Genomic DNA, 18,769 nt, shown 5'->3' with positions numbered 1-18,769 from the left:
CACCACTAACTAGGTCTCTCCTCCCTAAAGCATGATAGCTACCAACATGGGATGTTGACGGCTAACATATGCCTTCTTTGAGACACACGAAGGCAGCCACCTGTTTGCTGTCTGTTTGCAACGTCATTAAGATTCAGCCCTTTAACATGCAGACTGACTGCTTGGTTACACACATTTCATGTTTAACATGCTTGAAGAGTGGTAAATGCCCTTTATAGAACTGCAATTAGCTAGAGTTGCATGAAATGCTAGAGTGAAAAACAAGGTCATCCATCTAACCCTAGATGGTTGCATCATTCATGAGCCTGTAGGTAGTTTTTTAGTGATTTGAACAGTATCTCTGCATCTTTTCCAGAACAACTTGTCACAGCACATTGGGTTAAACAATACTTAATAAGACACAATGTGGCGGCTAACTTGCATTTACCGTCTGTCTGCCAAGTTGTCTTCCATTTTACAAATCCACAAAAAAAAAGTTGTGAATTAGACATACCCACTGCCCCATCTGGGGGGGCAATCTTCATTGGGTAGGGAGGCACATGAGCTGTGTCAGGCCCACCATCCTTGCAGGGGCAGGTGAAGGGGATGCGCTCCTGATTGCAGGCAAACTTAATGAACTTACAGAGCTCTTCCTGTGTGAACATCTCCAGTGCCATCCAAAAGAACTCAATGTGCTGATCCGTCTCCATTAGCCCCACCTGGTACATAGTGTGAGCCTGGAGAAAACACGTGATGAGAAGAGAGGGTTGACACACTACTATGTAACATTGTCTGAGGACTTGCAGGGGGGTATAGCATTACTTAAATATCAGTTGCCTGAATGAGAATGGAGATGAACTTGTGCACTTAGTAGCTGAGATAAATACAAACAAGCAAACAAACAAACAAACATCTCCTAATAATGTCAAACTCCAAATGAAATGGCAAAGGTATACTATGTCTATTAAGATTCAGCCCTTTAACATACAGACTGACTGCTTGGTTACACACACTTCATGTAACAATCTGACGCAAAGTGTATCGCATCTGTCTCCAACTCTACACTTTATTTAATGTGATTGCAATATAAGGGCTATACACCATTTACTCACAAGAGTGCATATCGAAAACACAATCTGATGGCCTGAAAACCCAGGTTGACATTTCTACAGCTGGAATCAAATTAATAAAAGATAAAATGTCAAAAGCTTATAAGAAGTAAACACTTGTGTTTTGCTACTGAGGTTCCTCTCTTCACATAATATAGAGTAAAAAGATAATAATAATAATAATACATTTCAATTGTATAGTGTGTTTCTTGAACCCATGCTTGCTTCACAAAAGCAATACATACTTAAAACATAAACAGATCAACAGTAGACAAAACGTACAAAGAATATATAAAGGGGAGAAGGTAAAAATATCTAAGTGCTAAGGTAGAGTGAAGTGGTAAGGTCAGCTGACATCTGAAAGAAGGTAATACCACAAAGATTTTGTGGAAGTGAGAATCATGATTTGGGAGCTACAACACAGCCCTCCACAGAAGCTAGCCTAAATTGCGGGAGAGTGAGCAGACTCAACAGATGTTAGGGCATGAGCAGGGATGGACATCGGAAACTGTGACAAAAGCTTAAATCCACAACCCCATTTCCAAAAAAGCTGGGACGCAGTGCAAAACGTAAACGAAAACAAAATGCAATGATATGCAAATCATTTAAACCCTATATTTTTTTTAAAATAGTACAAAGACGGCACGGTGGCGCAGTGGGTAGCGCTGTTGCCTCACAGCAAGAAGGCCCTGGGTTCGATTCCCGGCCGGACGGCCAGGGTCGTTTCTGTGTGGAGTTTGCCTGTTCTCCCCGTGTCTGCGTGGGTTTCCTCCGGGTACTCCGGTTTCCTCCCACAGTCCAAAAACATGCAGTCAGGCTGATTGGACATGCTAAAATTGCCCCTAGGTGTGAGTGAGTGTGTGAATGTATATGTCGGTCTGTCTGCCCTGCGATGGACTGGTGACCTGTCCAGGGTGTATCCTGCCTTCCACCCAATGACAGCTGGGATAGGCTCCAGCACCCCACCGCGACCCAGAAAGATAAGCGGTTTAGATGATGTATGTATGTATACAAAGACAACATATCAAATACTAAAATGGAGAAATTTTGTTTTTCGACAAAACGTGTCCATTTTGAATTTGATGGCAGCAACACATTCCAAAAAAGTTGGGACAGTGGCAAGTTTACCACTGTGTTGCATCACCTCTTCTTTTAACAACCCATTTCCCATTCTTGCATGATATAAGATTTCAGTTGCTCAACAGTCCGGGGTTTCTTTTGTCACATTTCTCGTTTCATAAAGTGCCATATGTTTTCAGTGGGTGACAGGTCTGATCTGCAGGCAAGTCAGTTTAGCACCCTAACTTTTTTACTACGGAGCCATGCTGTTGTAATATGTGCAGAATGTTGTTTTACATTGTCTGGCCGAAATAAGCAAGGCCTTTCCTGAAAAAGACATTGTGTAGCCAAAACCTGTATATAACATTCAGCATTAATGGTGTCTTCACAGATGTGCCAGTCACCCAAGCCATGTGCACTAATGCATTTCCATACCATCACGGATGCTGGCTTTTGAACTGTGTGCTGATAACAAGCCTGATAATCTTTAGCCCTGAGGATGCAGTGTCCATTATTTCCAAAAAGAATTTCAAATTTTGATTCAGCGGACCACAGAACACTTTTCCAATTCGCCTCAGTCCATCCCAAATGAGCTCAGGCCCAGAGAAGGTGTCAGCATTTCTGGGTCCTGTTTACATATGATTTCTTCTTTGCATAGTAGAGTTTTAACTTGTATTTATGGATGCAGTAATGAACTGTGTTCACAGACAGTGTTTTTCAGAAGTGTTCCTGAGCCCATGCAGTGACTTCCACTACAGAATCATGTCTGTTTTTAATGCAGTGCCACCTAAGAGGCCCTGAAGATCTTGGCTAGTCAATACTGGTTTTCAGCCTTGTCCCTTGCATACACAGATTTCTCCCGATTGTCTAAATCTTTTAATGATGTTATGTTCTGTAGATGATGTAATCCCCAAATTCTTTGCTATTTTATGTTGAGAAATGTTACTCTTAAATTGTGGCACTATTTGCCCACGCAGTTTTTCACTCAACACCTCCCCATCTTTACTTCTTAAAGACTCAGCCTCACTGGAATGCTATTTTCTATGTTCCCAGTTAACCAACCAATCTGTTGCCCATTAACCTTTAGGTGTTTCTTTTAGCATTACACAACTTTACCAGTCTTTTGTTGCCCCATCCCAACCTTTTTGGAATGCGTTGCTGGCTTAATGTAATTCCTCAGTTTCAACATTTGATATGTTGTCTTTGTACTATTTTTTATAAATATAAGGTTTAAATGATTTGCATATCATTGCATTTTGTTTTCATTTACATTTTGCCCAGCGTCCCAACTTTTTTGGAAATGAGGTTGTATACTAAGAGGCTACCTTGAGACAAGGTGAGGTTAGTAGAGTCAGAGAGAGAACTGGCATGGAGAGAAGGAGCAAAGTAAAGAGAATCCATGTATTTTAGATAACGAATGGATGTCATAACTACAATGCATTGGAAGAGGCAGACTAAAACAAAATTCAACAAGCTTGTGATCAGAGATTCCAGTATGAATACCCGAACAGATACATTGACAAGACTAGAAGAGCAAATTGTATCCAGAAACCACATACATTTGTGGGAAAACTGAGCCCTCATCAGGGAGAGTCAAGTCAAGCTGTATTCAGATGCTCTAAAAATAATTAGTAACATGATTTGAAATGTGTGTCTCACAAATGTCTTCATATAAAACAGTTCATAAAAAAAATACAACCCATAGAGAAAAAAAAGACATATACGAAGACGGCCACCGATGTCAACACAAAATTTATTTTCTAGTCTATGGTCACAAGGTCAATGTCTATAAACTATTCACAGTCTCCCTTTGGCTAAATGCTCTATTTTCCATTCCCTTTCCTACATATATCTGGAATATGATCAATACCTAATAGTCAAAGCATGGAAAGATTATTGTTATGTTTTAATTTTAATTTGATTTAAAATAGCCATATGGTATTTATTATTACCTTTTACCTAATAACAACTTTGTGTTCAAGTTCTGTATAGGTAGCAGCCACTCCACTTCTGACTAAACAGGTCATGTTTGCGTGTTTACTTGTTCACTGTTAGTTTTTTAATTTTTCAAATGATCTTATTTTGTTGAATATTTAATCCCTTAATTTGTTTCTTAGTTTTACTTAGTTCTTAGTCTAACTGACCTTAACTTTTCTTTTGTCTGTGGATGCTGAGAAATTGATGAGCGTCTTCAGAAGCTGATCATGGCTCTTCTGGAGCGGTAGATCGAGCTCTGCAAGCGGAAAATGTGTTTAGAGGCATTTTGTTTTCCAGGCACCTGAGAGTCTTGGATATCTCCAAGCAGTTCCCGTGGCTCTAAGGATCATCATCTCAGGACCTCTGCTCACTTACAGGAAAAAAAGGCTCTATGCGCTTTACTGCTGGCTTCTAAGTTGGTGCAATAACAAAAGCACTGGCTACGTAAGCAACTGGAGTGCTTTCTGGGTGCGACTGGCCTTTTACTTCAGAGAGGGATTACAGCCAAGCTGCCATCCATCGTTCAATCATCCTGTCTGAGAACATAGAGAAGTTACAACAGCCCTGACTTGACGTAACAGTGTAAATGATGGACAGGTAAGTAGTATCACACAGTAGCCAGACATAATTCAGTCATGACCTTCTCTAGAGTAATTAATAAAAACAAATATAATATCAAAGCCATTTGTTCCACAATAGATGGACTAATTAATCATAACTTGTGTCTAATGGTGATTTATCTTCTAAAATTTCTGAAGACCTTTTCAGGCAATTCATTGTCAAAATAAAACAGGCTTGATAAGACAGATCGTAGCTCAGTCTGCTGAAACAAGTTCCTATGACCTTTCTAATAAGCCATTTACATTAGTAATGACATCTTTCTCTGTTTTCAATTACCAGGACCTTACAACTGCTATAAACAAATTAAGCGCATCCACATAGGATCCTGAATCTGTTCCCAATTAACTGTAACACTACTATTTTTTTTTTTCATTGGAATGTCCACAATGTCAAGTTTTTTTTTGTTGGTAGAGCTAAGAGGCATTTGCAAGATCGTTTGTCAGAACACAACTATGCCATCAGAAAAGGTAATGAGGCTGCTGAAATACCAACTTCTCCAACAGCAACGCTACAGTCAGTATGTTCTCCATTGAAACTTCTGTTCCGGAGTGGAACGCTTGTTTGTGTTTTGGCCTGTGATCCCACCCACTGCTCATTTCCCAGTACCTTTTCAACACCCTGGGTTTGCTAGATATAAAACACACTGCATGCTGCAGCCGTGGAAGCAAGCAAACAAACTGGATCCTGACCTAAAAGGCCTCAGCATCCTTCTAAAAAGCTACCATGACCAGAGACGTAGCAAAACGTGAGTAAATGAAAGAGAAAAAGAAAGATGGAGACAACTTACAGCCCAGAAGGACTTTAAGATAGGTGCCGAGTTTGATAACTGTCTCCTGAACAGGTAAGCGCTGAGCTTCAGCTAAGGTTAGCTAACCTTAACTAATTTATCACGGCTACTAGTAGGGATGGATATATTAAGTAATTTCAACATTTGAGTACTCGCATAATTTGTGGTCCGTGTGCAGCTGGCTTTGGCACCTATGAAGCAGGAATGCAACTGCTGCACCATTTAAGTTAAGGTGGAACAGGAAAATTCAAACAAGAAGCTGGCAAACAGGCTGAGGCACCAGAATTTAACTGCTGCACCATTTAAAACAGAATGGGAAAATTCGAACAAGAAGCTGGTGAATAGGCTGAGATGCCAGAATGTAACTGCTGAACCATTTAAGGTGGACCAGGCAAATTCATATAAGAAGCTGGAGAATAAGAAGCTAAATGCAACAATGACTTTTATTTGTGGAGCTGAGGGCTTTTGTTTTTGGGATAATAGGCTTGGCTTTGGCAATCGTCCATAGCCAGCCATGCCTCTAGCTAACACTGACAGAATTATTGCTCTTTTAAAACATTATAGTAATCATTCTATGCTTAGAATATTGGGTATTGATTATATTCCAGATACATGTAAGAAAGGAAATAGATAAAAGAAATTTAACCAAAGAGAGACTTTTAGGATCTATACGTTTTTTTTTTACTTGATTTAAATCCCTTAAAATCCCAGGCTTGTTACACACTAAATAACTACATGGACTTCACTGCAAACTGGCTTAGCTTTTCTTAGGTTATAAAAGTGTGTAATAAAACCTTGGGCTCGCCAGTGGGCTCTACGCATTTAAGGGGTTAAAATCTTTATTTTAGCCCCTATCCACAGACCTATTTGATGAGATTGGGGCAATCTAAGTTTTAGTTTATAGTTACTGACCTTAGACCTTTTACATAAATTTGGTTTTAAAAGCGGTGGAGGTTTTTGTATACATATTTTTAGCTTAATGGTTTATATTTTGTTATTATATTCTTATTATGTTCTTTTGTGTTGTGAGTTGTATTTGTCAATCACTAAAACATTCCAAGTTGTGATAAATTGACTGAGGGTATGTAGAGCATATGTGTAGAACTTGCATTGTGACTCTCCTGATGAAGGGTCATGGTGAAATGCGTTTAGAGATTTTTTTTGTCCATTATCATGTTATAATAAATGCTTTTTGACTCAATGACTCCATTTTGCTTTTTTATAACATCGTCACTATCCAAAAAAAACATGTATCTCCATTTTTATCTACTTTTACTTTTCTACTTCATTTGCACATGGCATTTTTATGATGAATGGACCAACAGAAACCCAAAATCAGGTGGAATAAAATCTCCTTAGATTAACTTTTCAACTTACATTAAAAATTAAATAAATAATGAGTGTGTCCCTAAACATGTTTGTTATTATCGTTGTTGATACTGGCAAACGTGTGCTACTTAACCTGTTCTAGTGCTGTTAAAATCTATTTTAAACGGATCTTCCCATTCTGATAATTTCACAATTAACTGGACTGCATGAAGTTAATTTTGTATCGTTTAATCATGAGCATGCACCAGCCATTTATTTTCACTTCAGTGTTTCATGAAAGAAAATGTAACTTTATAATTAACCTTTATTTTATCTGCTATGATAATAATGCTAATAGTTGTTAGCTTAGCACCAAGCTAACGATGGAGTCGCCATTTTCAAATTAATTCTAGCAACTCTACCAGTTTCTGATAGCTGGAAAATGGGAAAAAATTAAACCTGAACCAGTATGTTCATCGGTATATATGTTACCTTCTCCTCTGAATCTGTTTCCTGGCCATAGATAGGAATAAGGGGAAATTTTTAACTGTAAAAATTCTCAGAGTCAGGGCTAGCTGTGCTAAGGTAATACACAGTTAGCGTGCTTTTTCACTGCAGCAAAAGCACACTGAAACAAGATAAAGTTCCGAAGCACAGCAGCATTTAAAATGAGGAGAACTGGGGAGCTGGTCTACAGAGTGAAAAGTGAATGAGTTAACAAGTAACTCATTCTGAACACAGCTTCTGATTTGGTCTACAAGTGTGCTAGTATGTAATGTCTATGATGGTCAATGTGAGAGATTTTCATGACATCATTTGTGACAGTCAGATCTGAACTTTCCCAACATTCTGCTATTAATTTCCTAAGGCAAAAATCATTGAGTTTAAACAAACGCTGTACAAAAATCGCTGTGATTGGTCCTAATGACACAAAAGCACTCTTCTTGTGTAGGCTCTATGACCTTGCAGTTTTCTGGTTCTAGTTTGCAAACTGTGCCCTGTGAAACCTGTCCAAAGAAAGTGTAGAATAATGATGACACTAAGAAAATAACAAAAAACAGCAAGTTGCCTTTGTCAAGCCAAGTTAATTGAACTTACTATTATTATTATTATTATTATTATTATTATTATGAGTAGTGACTGTAGTAGTGGTATTATTAGTATTATTATTATGGAGTATCAACTCACGGTAGAGCTTAAGTGTGGCATGAGGCTTCTCAACTGTTACAAGTCCCAAGCAACAGATTCTTTTCTTATCCCTTATTCTTACGCCTCGTAAGGGAACTCAGTGGGCTCAGTTTAATGTGTGGAAATATATAATAAATATTTTATACAAATCTCTCTTGATAGTTCTGCCACGTCACACTCACCTTAAGGAATTCAAGGTTGATGTAGGGGAGACCGCAAGTGCGCAGTTCCATCTCTAAGGGGCTGAGCATGGTGAGGAGTTGCAGAGGAATGATGGAGCCCAGGCCTGCACGAACGGCGTTCATACACTCTATATTTTGCAGCTCACGCAGCCGAAGAGCACGTACTGATCGTGCATACATGTCCTTGTTCTCCCAACTGTAAATACACAGGAAAAAGGTGGGAATTTAGTAGGTTTATTTGGATAATACAGCAGAGAATAAAACGTAGTGTTTGAGTGTTATGTTTCTGATAAATTTCCCCCTCTTTCTATCAAACAACCCATTCTGATCCTGGATCTCTACCCATACGTAGGTTTTGGGCCCTACCTGACAGTAAGGTTGCGTCCACCCTGGCGAAGTTCCACCTCCTCGCCTGACATGGTTACGTAGGTGAAGGTACAGCACGGGCTGCTGGGCGAGTCAGGACTTTCGCCCGAGTGGTTCTGCGATGAGATCTCTGCACACAGTGCCTCAAGCTCTGCCTCATCAGTTACCTAAAAAGAACAAACCAAAAGAGGATCAATAAGAGGTCTAGTTGCATCTTATTTAAGGTGTTTTTAATCAAACATTTTAGATACTTCAAGTCATTGACTTCATTTAATACAAACACTTGCAAAATTACAAACACAAAAGACATCAACAACAGTTTTGAGCTCACTGAGCTTCCAGCTCAAAAGATTGCCCTTTAGCCTGTACTTCAGCCTATCGACTCATCTGTTTGCCACTTGGCTCGCTTGTTTAGGTAGTTTAGCCTAGTATAGTTAGTTTTTCTTTCTGTGATTTTGATAGTCAGGCTAGACACTGAAAATACAGACTAGGGTACGTTTGTTTTATGATGTTCTTTTCTTTGGTACCGTCCAGGTTCTCTCTCCTAGGTAAGATTAGCTCTACCATTATTCTTTACTTGTTTTGTTATGTTTTGTATAAAATATGTGAAAAAAGGAAAATCTTTGAAAACTGTATGTAAATGTAATTAATTTAATTCCATATAGAACCAATGACCATACTTGCTTGCTCACTCAAAGATGATGGTTAAAAAAAAACAACAAAAAATGAAATAAAAAAATAAGAAAAAGTCAGGTTTGAGAAAAACAGAAGAAATTAAAGAGAAAACCCTTATGAAACTGCAATATTTATAAGCTTTTAAAAAGTAGCTGTTAAAAAGTTGCAAAAAAAAAAAGTGCAGTTTCATGTCAGGACGTGTCTGTCGCAAAACCCACTGAAAGAAAAGAAAAAAAAAAGTACACTCCGTGACACTTTTATTTTTTTTGCCACATGTAGGCATACAGTATTTGATTATCAGCTAAACTGTATGTAAAGATAAATGTTATGTAAAAAAAACAAAGTAACTTTAGCTTGTAAATGGTACAGTTTACATTTTTATATAGGTGTTTTCTTATACACATTCTCCTCAAACATTCTATGATATAAAAAAGAATTAACAGGTGATTCTCTGATTGCAACTTTGTAAAGCAGCTCCAAACCACATTTTCACCATTATGCTTTACAGTTGGTATGAGGTTCTGATTAAATGCAGTCTTTAGCTTTCATTAAACATGGCTTCTGGTAGTGTTTCTCATTTATGATTTGTTCTCAGGTAAGAACAGAATCTATGCACACTCAATAGCACAAAAGTGTGAACAATTCTATGGTTTAAGAACACATCATGAATCTAACATAGACTGCATAGGATCTTTCTCATGAAAAAATTTAAGAAAAAACTTATATACGGATATTGCTGAATGAGGCCCATTGTTCTTGAAGTCCTGGTCCTTGCCTAGATATTGTTTAGCAAACTTTATTCTTGCCCTGATGTTCTTTTTAGACAGCACATGTTGTGCAGTCTTGTTTTAATGGTAGATGCACACACTTTCGCATCCACAGTGGCAAGCGCTACTTGCAAATACTGAGATGAAATTTTGAGGTTCTTAAAGACTTTTAGCTTCTTACAGGCTCTTCGGTTAAATTTGCTGAGGCAAAATTTTTAACATTTTGAAAACACTTCTCAAACTTCTTCTGAGACTCATAGCCATCTAAAACCTTAGGGCCTCAGAAAGTTCTTTTGATCTAGGCATGATAATACCCCAAACTCCAAAAGCAAAGAGCGAACCAGAACAGATAATTAAGGTTTTAATAACACCGGCTCCTGCGAGATAATCTCTAATGGTGTTCTAATCGTTAGCCCCTGATCAGGTGCTCCTAATTTTAATTTTGCACATTTGCAGTGGTTTTATATATAGTAGTGTACTTATTTTTTCCACATACGGAAATTGCATTTCTGTTCAGGTCAGTTATATAAAACGTCCTTTTTTAAAATAATAATTTAGGTGTCACTTGTTAAATTATATTACCTTTATCTACATTGTTTAAATGAAGACCAGTTGTCTGTATGTCCAAATATGCAAAAAAAGTCTTCATTTCACAGGGTAAGTATATAAACACATGACTGTTTATATACTTACATTTCATACTTAAACTAAGACTTCTATGAGATCTGAACTTGTCACTGATTACTGTTTGCACCCACAAAAGTTTCATCTACATACTGTTATCTCCATTTGTGATTGTGTATTTTTTCACTCATTTTTTTATTTTGTTAGACAAAATAGATATGACATTAACAAATGAGGAAGGACATGTCAGCTCATAAAACCCATCCTATAGCTGCACTAGAGTGAACTTAGCAAATGCTGAATCACAAGCTGCCTTTACTCCACACAGCAAACAGTGAAATATTATCTTGATTCCAAGGGCCTTTTAGTCATCTCTTTGTCCTCTTGTTTCAGTGTTCCTTCCTCAAAAAGTACGGTACTGTGTAAAACCACCCTTTTGTTGATTCGATTCCCAGTTAAAACAGCCATTAAGAATTAAGTTAGTAATGTTTCAGTTTCAGACCAAAAAAAAAAGGCAGAAAAGACATATTTAATGGAAAACATTCCTCGAATGCTGCAACACCTTGTATAATATCAAATCTACCATCCTACTGGTAGATGTTCCAAAGCACAGCAGCATGTACATCCTACTGATACTTTAACTCTTCAACTCATCCAATCTTAAAACCAATGAGTACCAGCTATGTCCTACCATCATCCAAAAAAACAGGTGTTCCTAAGTGTGTCACTGATATTATCAGTAACTGATATTATAAGGAAATATAAGATAAGATCAAGGTTCACCCTTAATTCAGATCTGAAAAAAAAATCTACAGATGTTTCTGTCTATCCCTTCACTGAGAGGAGAAAATTCAACACCAAGTGTCTGAAAGGACTGTAACTGTCAAGAAGTTGTTACTAAAAAAAATTAACATGCAAAAAAGAAGAAAATTTGCACTACAACACTGAAAGTGGACATACAACATGTGGAATAAGGTTTTGTAGACTGATTCTAAAGTTGAGACCTTTGAAAGTAACAGAAGGCTGTGTACAACCATCAGCCAAGTATCGTGGAGGATCAGTACAAGTCTGGGGATGTATAACAACATCTGAGTTGGCGATTTGATTTTGATTGCAGGCTCTATGAATGCTGATGAGTACAAACAAATTTTAATACATCATGGATAACTTCTGTTTGGGTTAAAATTCATTCTACAGCAAGACAATGACCCTGAGCACACTGCTCGCTCAGAAGACGAATATGTACTTACCAAACAGAGACACTGCTGATGTTCAAGGAAGATGATTTTTCATACGGCAAAAATGTGACATTATTTTATTTACTCTGTGCTATTGTTGTTACTTTTTATGCAGATGAAAAACTCCTTAAACATTTATGGTAATCCATGAGGTTGGCATGACGACAATCAAGATAACAGAGCAGCTGTGTCACAAGCGCTAAAAGTTTCTGAATTTTCAAAAGCAGCTCAAATGAGGCTGAAACTGGGCTATAAACATCCGAGCTATAGCCTGTGTGGAAATACTTCACGTTTCAGCTGCTGAATGAAGTAATGAAGCTCTTCACACTACTTTCAATTTTCCAAAATGGACAGTCCCAATGTCACTGTTTGCTTGATCTGTGAGGAGCAACAGAGATCTTATTTGCACTCAAAGACATTTTGCCTGTTTGTTCTGTGCTTCGTCTTGTGTGAAGCTGCATCTCCAAAATCAGCACAGATTGAGTTATTGAGGTCCCAGATGTGAATAAGAGAGCTTGTAAAGTTTTAGCTCCTAAAATGAGGGGGAGAAAGTCTCCATTCTGCTTTTGTTTGTTTTGTTTTTTTGAAAGCATGTTGCACAGTTCGCCCATTTTACGAGAAGCAAAGGACTGCATTATAGATATTCTGCCCCTCTTTTCTTCACCGCGTGTAAAATTTGGAACAATTCCAAGAAAAAAAACATATCACGCTGCATCTAATATAGTATAGATATGCTTTTCCTGTTGTTTTTTTCTTGTTGTTTTTGGTGTGTAATGGCCTTAAGAATAAAATTTGGAGGTGTTTACAAGAAGCATGGTAAAATATACCTCCAGATTTTACTGAAAAATTGAAAGCAAATCTCCCAAAAAGAATGGAAGCTGTAATGAAGGCAATGGATGTACATGTTAAATACTGAAAAAATGATGTGATATATTCAGTTGTTAAGGTGTCTGTAATTTTCTATTAAATACACATTTTCTGCTTTTTTTCCCGCGACACTGAAAAATTTATACCATTCACGTAATGACCATTTAACAAATTAAAGGATGGTTTAATGCACAGTATTGTATTTTTATGTTTGCTTAATGTCTTTGTCAACACTGAGACAAAACCACTGTAATGTGCAAAACAAGACAGTGAAGTCAAATTTAGCCAATGAGTATGTCTTACACTTTCAAACTTCTTGATGTAGTTGTAGGTGAGAAGGTCGGCTTCCTGTAGGTCTGCGTCAGGGTCCAGAACCTCACCCACTAGACCCTTCCAGACAGAGCCCAGGAGATCCAGAGGTAAAGGCACATCTGCACGGATGGCAATGCCCAGCAACTGGCCGAAGAAATGCAGCAGCTGCTCTTCAGCATAGCTGATGGGGCCAGGCCTCAGGATGTACTTCCCCTAAACAGCATATGTATTAGTATAATCTAATATATAAGCTCATTATCTCAAGTCATGACACACACACAAACCCACACACACACTCACACATTGAGTGTAGAGTTGGACGATTAGGACTGCACACCTTGTTACGATTAGCAGCAGCGCTAGGGCACAGGAGGAGCAAAGATAGGGTGGTGCTTTGCAGTTCCTTGCAGACTTGCCACAGGAAGTGGCGAAATGAACCACCTAAGAAAAAATTAAAAAAATACTAATTTATTGTGAACTTCAATTTGGATAAAGCACAAAAGAAGGTTATTTGACTATACAGTGTGTATATCTTGGACACTGACTAGTGCCATGGACTTCTTCACCAGTGAATCTTATGTTGAAGGCATAAGTAGGGTCTCCTCCACTTGCGAGCCTGACACAAAGCTGAGAAGATGGAACGCTAGACAGCTGCCGGGCTGCCTGGCAGAAGTAGGTGTTCTCTGAACAGTGGATCTCACCTGGACACATGCACACACATACCTCCACTTGAACATGCGTAACAGGAGACAACTGATGTGAAAATACTGCTTTGCACTCCATAATACCTCCCACTATCTCTAGTGGGTCCAGTGTGATTTCAGGAGCAGCATGGTCAGCAGTGCGCTGCACCGTTGCATTCAGCACTCTGTTCATTACGGTCACTTTGGTGTCATAAAAAACAAGACCTGAGAAAAAAATTAAGAAAAACATCGTTTGTGAGGGCTAAGAAATATGGGGACTAAGAAAAGGAAGGGCTAATTTCACTTACGTATTGCCATTAAGGTCAGGCATATTAAGCCTAGTCCTGAAACTACACTGTTAAAGGAGATTTTCCATTATAGTCTATGTAAAGTAGGACTAGGACTCAACTACTAACATATAGGAGCATATGTAGAATCCCACCTTTGGCCTCACACAGCAGGGCAGCTATACTATTCTGATAAGTATGTGTCTGCCTGAGCTCCACAAGTGGCAGGAAGAAACACTCCAGGGTGTTATTAAGGGACTGTAGCAGAGCGAAGCGCAGGCGTAAACCTTCCACAGGTATGTCTACAGAGTAAAATGAAAAAAAAAATTCAGAACATCAGTTTCAACAGATTCGTAAAAGCTCAAAATGTTTATTAGCCATTGTTAAAGCAAATTACTTAATTATTATCGGAATCAAATACATGAACCGTGGCCCAAAACAGCATGAAGTACTTGTATGGATGCCACCTAAAAAATTTCTTATCAACTTGTAATGTCTTACTCAGAAGACATGAGACTCGTGGGTCTGTTGCATCTATGGGGTCAAGGTACACTTCATGGGGGTGTAGGCGGGCAGGAGTGATGGCCAAATGGCGGCAGAGACGATTAACATACTGGACCAGTGCAATGTCCATTTCTAAGGTCCATTTCCTGCTGATTTTCTGGGCATGTCGTGTATCAAGGCACGAGCATCTACAGAAGAAAACAAAGAGGCTGTAATTTACACAAAGACATACAGAAAAGTGACAAAGTAAAGGAAAAAACAATATGTAAAGCGTTGGGCCACCACAGGCTGTGCCTTGGCTACAGATTCTCTGGAACTGTACTGGAGGGATGAAAAACGATTCTTCCAAAAGACATTCTCTAAATTAGTATTTTGATGATAGTGGTGTAGGTGTCTCCTATAGGTGTTCAAATGGGTTAAGATCTGCTACCTGCCACAGCATATGATTTAAAGATTTTCAGACTCATCAAACCATTTGGTGAGCCCTGCTGCCCTGTGGATCGGGTCACTGTCATCCTGGAAGAGAACACTCCCATGAGCATAGCAATATTTCATCATAGCATAGAGGTGATCAGTCAGAATAGCTCTATATTGATTTGCAATCAACCTTCCCTGTAAGAGGACAAGTAGACCCAAACCACACAGGCACAATACCCCTCACAGCATAACAGAGCCACTGGTCCCACTCAAATGGTCAAGCATTCAATCCTGCACCATTCTCTTGGTTTACATGACACATGTACTTGCCCACATGCATTTGACTATACCACTTTTTTCAACATCTCTGCAGATGAGTGATTTTGTTTTTTCCACCACTGAACTCTGAAATGTGTGTCACAGTAATGAGGCACTGCAACCATACTATGATGTCCCTTTCTACGTAATGAACTGTCCTTGCTGACACAGTCTGATGACATCCTGCATTAACATTCTCAGTCATCTGAGGAACAGATGCTCTTCTGTTTTTCCTTACATATCACATTAATGCTAGGCAACAAGGTCACCGAATGTGCTGAAGGATTGAATAAAAATATTCCTGGTTGGTAATCAATAAATTAAACACTGGCTGACTAGAGACCCCTCCTAATAAGGTAATATAGGGAAGCAGACTATGGATTGTATGCAGTAGACTCTCTAACGGGGAAAGAGTTTCTGGGCCCACAGAAGGGAGTTGTGCCAGATGAAAGTTTAAGTTATAGCTGAGGTACACTCTTGTATGTATATGTAGGGTTGTGTGAGATGGCCCTATGGAGAGTTGCGCAAGAGGGCCCTGTAAGGAGAGAACAATCTGGTAAGAGTCAGACCAGAGTGGGTTTTAAAAAAAGACATCATATGCGTTTGGTTTTAAAGGCTGCCAAACAAGGTGTAAGGAAATGTTGGAGACCAAAACGGTATGGAATTGTGTAACTGGGGTGGGGAGATTAACTCATCACCCCAGAGGGGAATAAAAAGGGATGTTTTGACAAGTTCTTTGCATTGTGATTGACTGGGAACCATCTTGCCATTTGATGCTCAATAAAGCGAAGGTCTCTTCCTTCATTCCACAAGAACTCAGCGACTTAAGTCTTTTTGCATTCCTTTTTATCCTTTTTCATTTTTGTTGATATTCTTTGATTTTTTTAATTCTTTTTGAAGATATTAGATTACAGATAGTTATTAGAGCGATAGAACTGATAATATTAGAGTTACGTATAAATGTCCAGACCCTGGGAAAAAAGAGAGAGCTCTTGGTTGCGACAGTGCTCTTTCAATCACAATTTCCAACTCTATTTAATGTCTTTCCTGTAAAAATCTAAATGCAGATGTCACTTTAGTCACTGTTCCTATACAAATATTAGCTTGCTGACAAGTCTTAGTGACTATAGCTCCATTCATGCCCCAATAATAAACTCTCTCTCAAAATCACCTACATCTTTTCTTCTTACCATATAAAATAGAGTGCATTTTTGTATATGTCACAGAGAGTGGTAAGTTGTTAATTGCCTAATTGTATCATCCACTACACTGGTCTGGAAAAGATATATAGACTAAGTTTTTTTATGTACACCCCCCATCTTCATACAAATTTTATATTCTAAGTTACATCACATGACTGTGGTGCAAGGTATAAAATCAAAAAGACGAGAATTTCTAGCATTAGGAAGTGTTCAAGTGATTGTTGTGCAGTATATCATGTCAGAATGCACTTATTTGACTTCCCCAAATGAGCTACAAGGTGGTCAGTTGAAAACAAGAAAACATATCTCCAGAAAATTGCATTAAAATTGGACCACTAAGGAGTGGGAAAGTTAACTGGTTGGATAAATCCAGGTTCCTTTTGCATCTTACTGATTAAAGTACCAGAATCTGGAGCAAGCAACAAGAGTGAGTGTGGTTAATGTTTTCACTGTTTTTTTTTTTATTTTATTTTTTTTGGATTTTCTCCCCAATTCCACCCACTAGTTAGGACTCCCCCAATCACACGACACCACCAGCACTAGGAGGGTGAAACCTAGCACAGGCTTCCTCTGAGTCCTGCGAAGCGCCACTACATCTTTTCGAACTGTCACTCATGCTCGGAACACAGCGCCAACCGCCAGATGTGTTACGTCAGCTAACAGGCGACTGCGCTGACCAGCATCGCGCTGACTGATTGGGAAGAAGGGGGGCCATCCTACCCACCCTGAGAGCGAGGCCAATCATGCTCTCTTGGACTCCCAGCCACGGATGACTGTAGCATCACCAGGGATCAAACTCGCGATCTCCTGATGATGGGGCCAACGCTTTGACAGTTGTGCCACTCGGAAGCCCCCATTGTTTTCATTCCCCTCTTGAGAATTTGTTAGTTATGCCATAACTTGATTGATTGATTCACTGCACATAAGTGATTACACATTTGTGTATCATGTGGCTACTTGCCAAAGAAAGAAAGAACTTTGGTCAAAGTACATTCTGATTCAAAAGGGGATAGTATTCATGCTAACCTTTCAAAGTGTAGGTCATAACCACATGCCAAGATGGCACGCCAAACACTGCGAATGTCCTGTTTGGCCCGGTCCACAGTGAACTTGTAGAAACCCTCCAGAGTTAGATACTTCTCTTCTGGGACTGAAATATGAGGCAGAACAGTTAGACATACACATACGTGCTCAAGCGCATAACTGAAGAGGCATGAAACCTGAGATACACATACAAACTGCAGAGTAGACCTGCATGATGTGGGCAAAAATTTAATTTTATGTTCACTGCTAAAGATATTTGACAGGCATGCCTATATTGCTACATTTTTAATTTTTTTATGCAGATTGACATGAGTATTTACTATCAGTGGCTTATAAGTCCTACGTCACTTGGAACTGATAAAGCTGAGAGAACAATTGAGAGAACTCCCCGCCACACACAAACAGTTTTTGGAGCAAAGCTGAGGCTGAATGTTTGTGTCTAAAATAGATTACTTATCAGGCTACAGGGGTCAGTTGTGGGCAACAATCTTAACTGAAGTTGTCACGGTTATTAAACAGAAAAGATAAGATTTCAAAGTTAGGATGTTTCTATTACATGGCCACTGATTTTTTTAAGCACGCTATGTTGACCCCTCTCTGAATGAACAACAATTTTTAGACACACACAAGTCACATGGCTAGTCACATGGAATATATGAAGAGAAACCCTCACTACCCCAACACTATGTAAAGTGACATATCTACAAACATTAGAGGTATACATAAAAACATGTCAAAAACCTTCTTGTTTTTTGGTAGGTGACTTCTCAGGGTCTTTCTCATCAGGTCTAGCTTTCTCTGGAGACTTGGGCTTTAGGACTGGTTTCTTCTCACTTAATGCCGTGCTGTTAAAACAAAATTAGAAATAGTTATTTGTATAGGATAACCGACGCACTCTTGAATGCAGACGCTAGCAATTTTATGATACTTTGGAATGAATTCTTCAAAGTACAGTAAATTCTACTGTTTTTTATTTCTTAACTAACATTTTACCTGGATACCATATTTTCATAAAATGGGCTCAAGCTCACACGCCATGTATAGGTGGTTTTCTTCTATAGACACAAGACCTGTTGTAAAGTAGGTACTCTTTGACATTTTAAAAATATTTTTAACGTTACAGCATGATGTACATGATGTACCGAATTTGTGCCATTCACAAATAGTACTCTATGATGCCAAAGTGAAAAAAATTCAAGCATTCTCTGAAATTAATTCATTTGCTGCTCTTCCACTCCATCCTCACTGTCACAAC

General features: G+C 38.7%; 1 protein-coding gene across 10 annotated transcripts in view; it reads right to left on the bottom strand.

Annotated features, from left to right (window-relative positions):
- LOC118827025 (probable E3 ubiquitin-protein ligase HECTD4) overlaps positions 1 to 18,769 on the bottom strand; it is a 171,767-nt gene that overhangs the window by 5,405 nt on the left and 147,593 nt on the right. For 6 of the 10 annotated variants that reach the window (XM_036598209.1, XM_036598211.1, XM_036598212.1 and 3 more), the window contains 10 exons: positions 18,256 to 18,359; positions 17,497 to 17,620; positions 14,531 to 14,721; positions 14,185 to 14,331; positions 13,605 to 13,967; positions 13,397 to 13,500; positions 13,051 to 13,272; positions 8,577 to 8,743; positions 8,211 to 8,406; positions 494 to 716 (listed from right to left, as the gene is read on the bottom strand). In XM_036598209.1, coding sequence (XP_036454102.1) covers positions 494 to 716; positions 8,211 to 8,406; positions 8,577 to 8,743; positions 13,051 to 13,272; positions 13,397 to 13,500; positions 13,605 to 13,967; positions 14,185 to 14,331; positions 14,531 to 14,721; positions 17,497 to 17,620; positions 18,256 to 18,359 — 1,841 coding nt within the window. The remainder of the gene's footprint in view (positions 1 to 493; positions 717 to 8,210; positions 8,407 to 8,576; positions 8,744 to 13,050; positions 13,273 to 13,396; positions 13,501 to 13,604; positions 13,968 to 14,184; positions 14,332 to 14,530; positions 14,722 to 17,496; positions 17,621 to 18,255; positions 18,360 to 18,769) is intronic. The other 4 variants (XM_036598214.1, XM_036598215.1, XM_036598218.1 and 1 more) reach the window with 1 other exon arrangement.

Source organism: Colossoma macropomum, unplaced genomic scaffold (genome assembly GCF_904425465.1).
Source record: "Colossoma macropomum unplaced genomic scaffold, Colossoma_macropomum, whole genome shotgun sequence".
Classification (NCBI taxonomy): Eukaryota; Metazoa; Chordata; class Actinopteri; order Characiformes; family Serrasalmidae; genus Colossoma; species Colossoma macropomum.
Note: the sequence above shows the minus strand (reverse complement) of the source record. Positions and strands in the feature narration are given on the sequence as shown.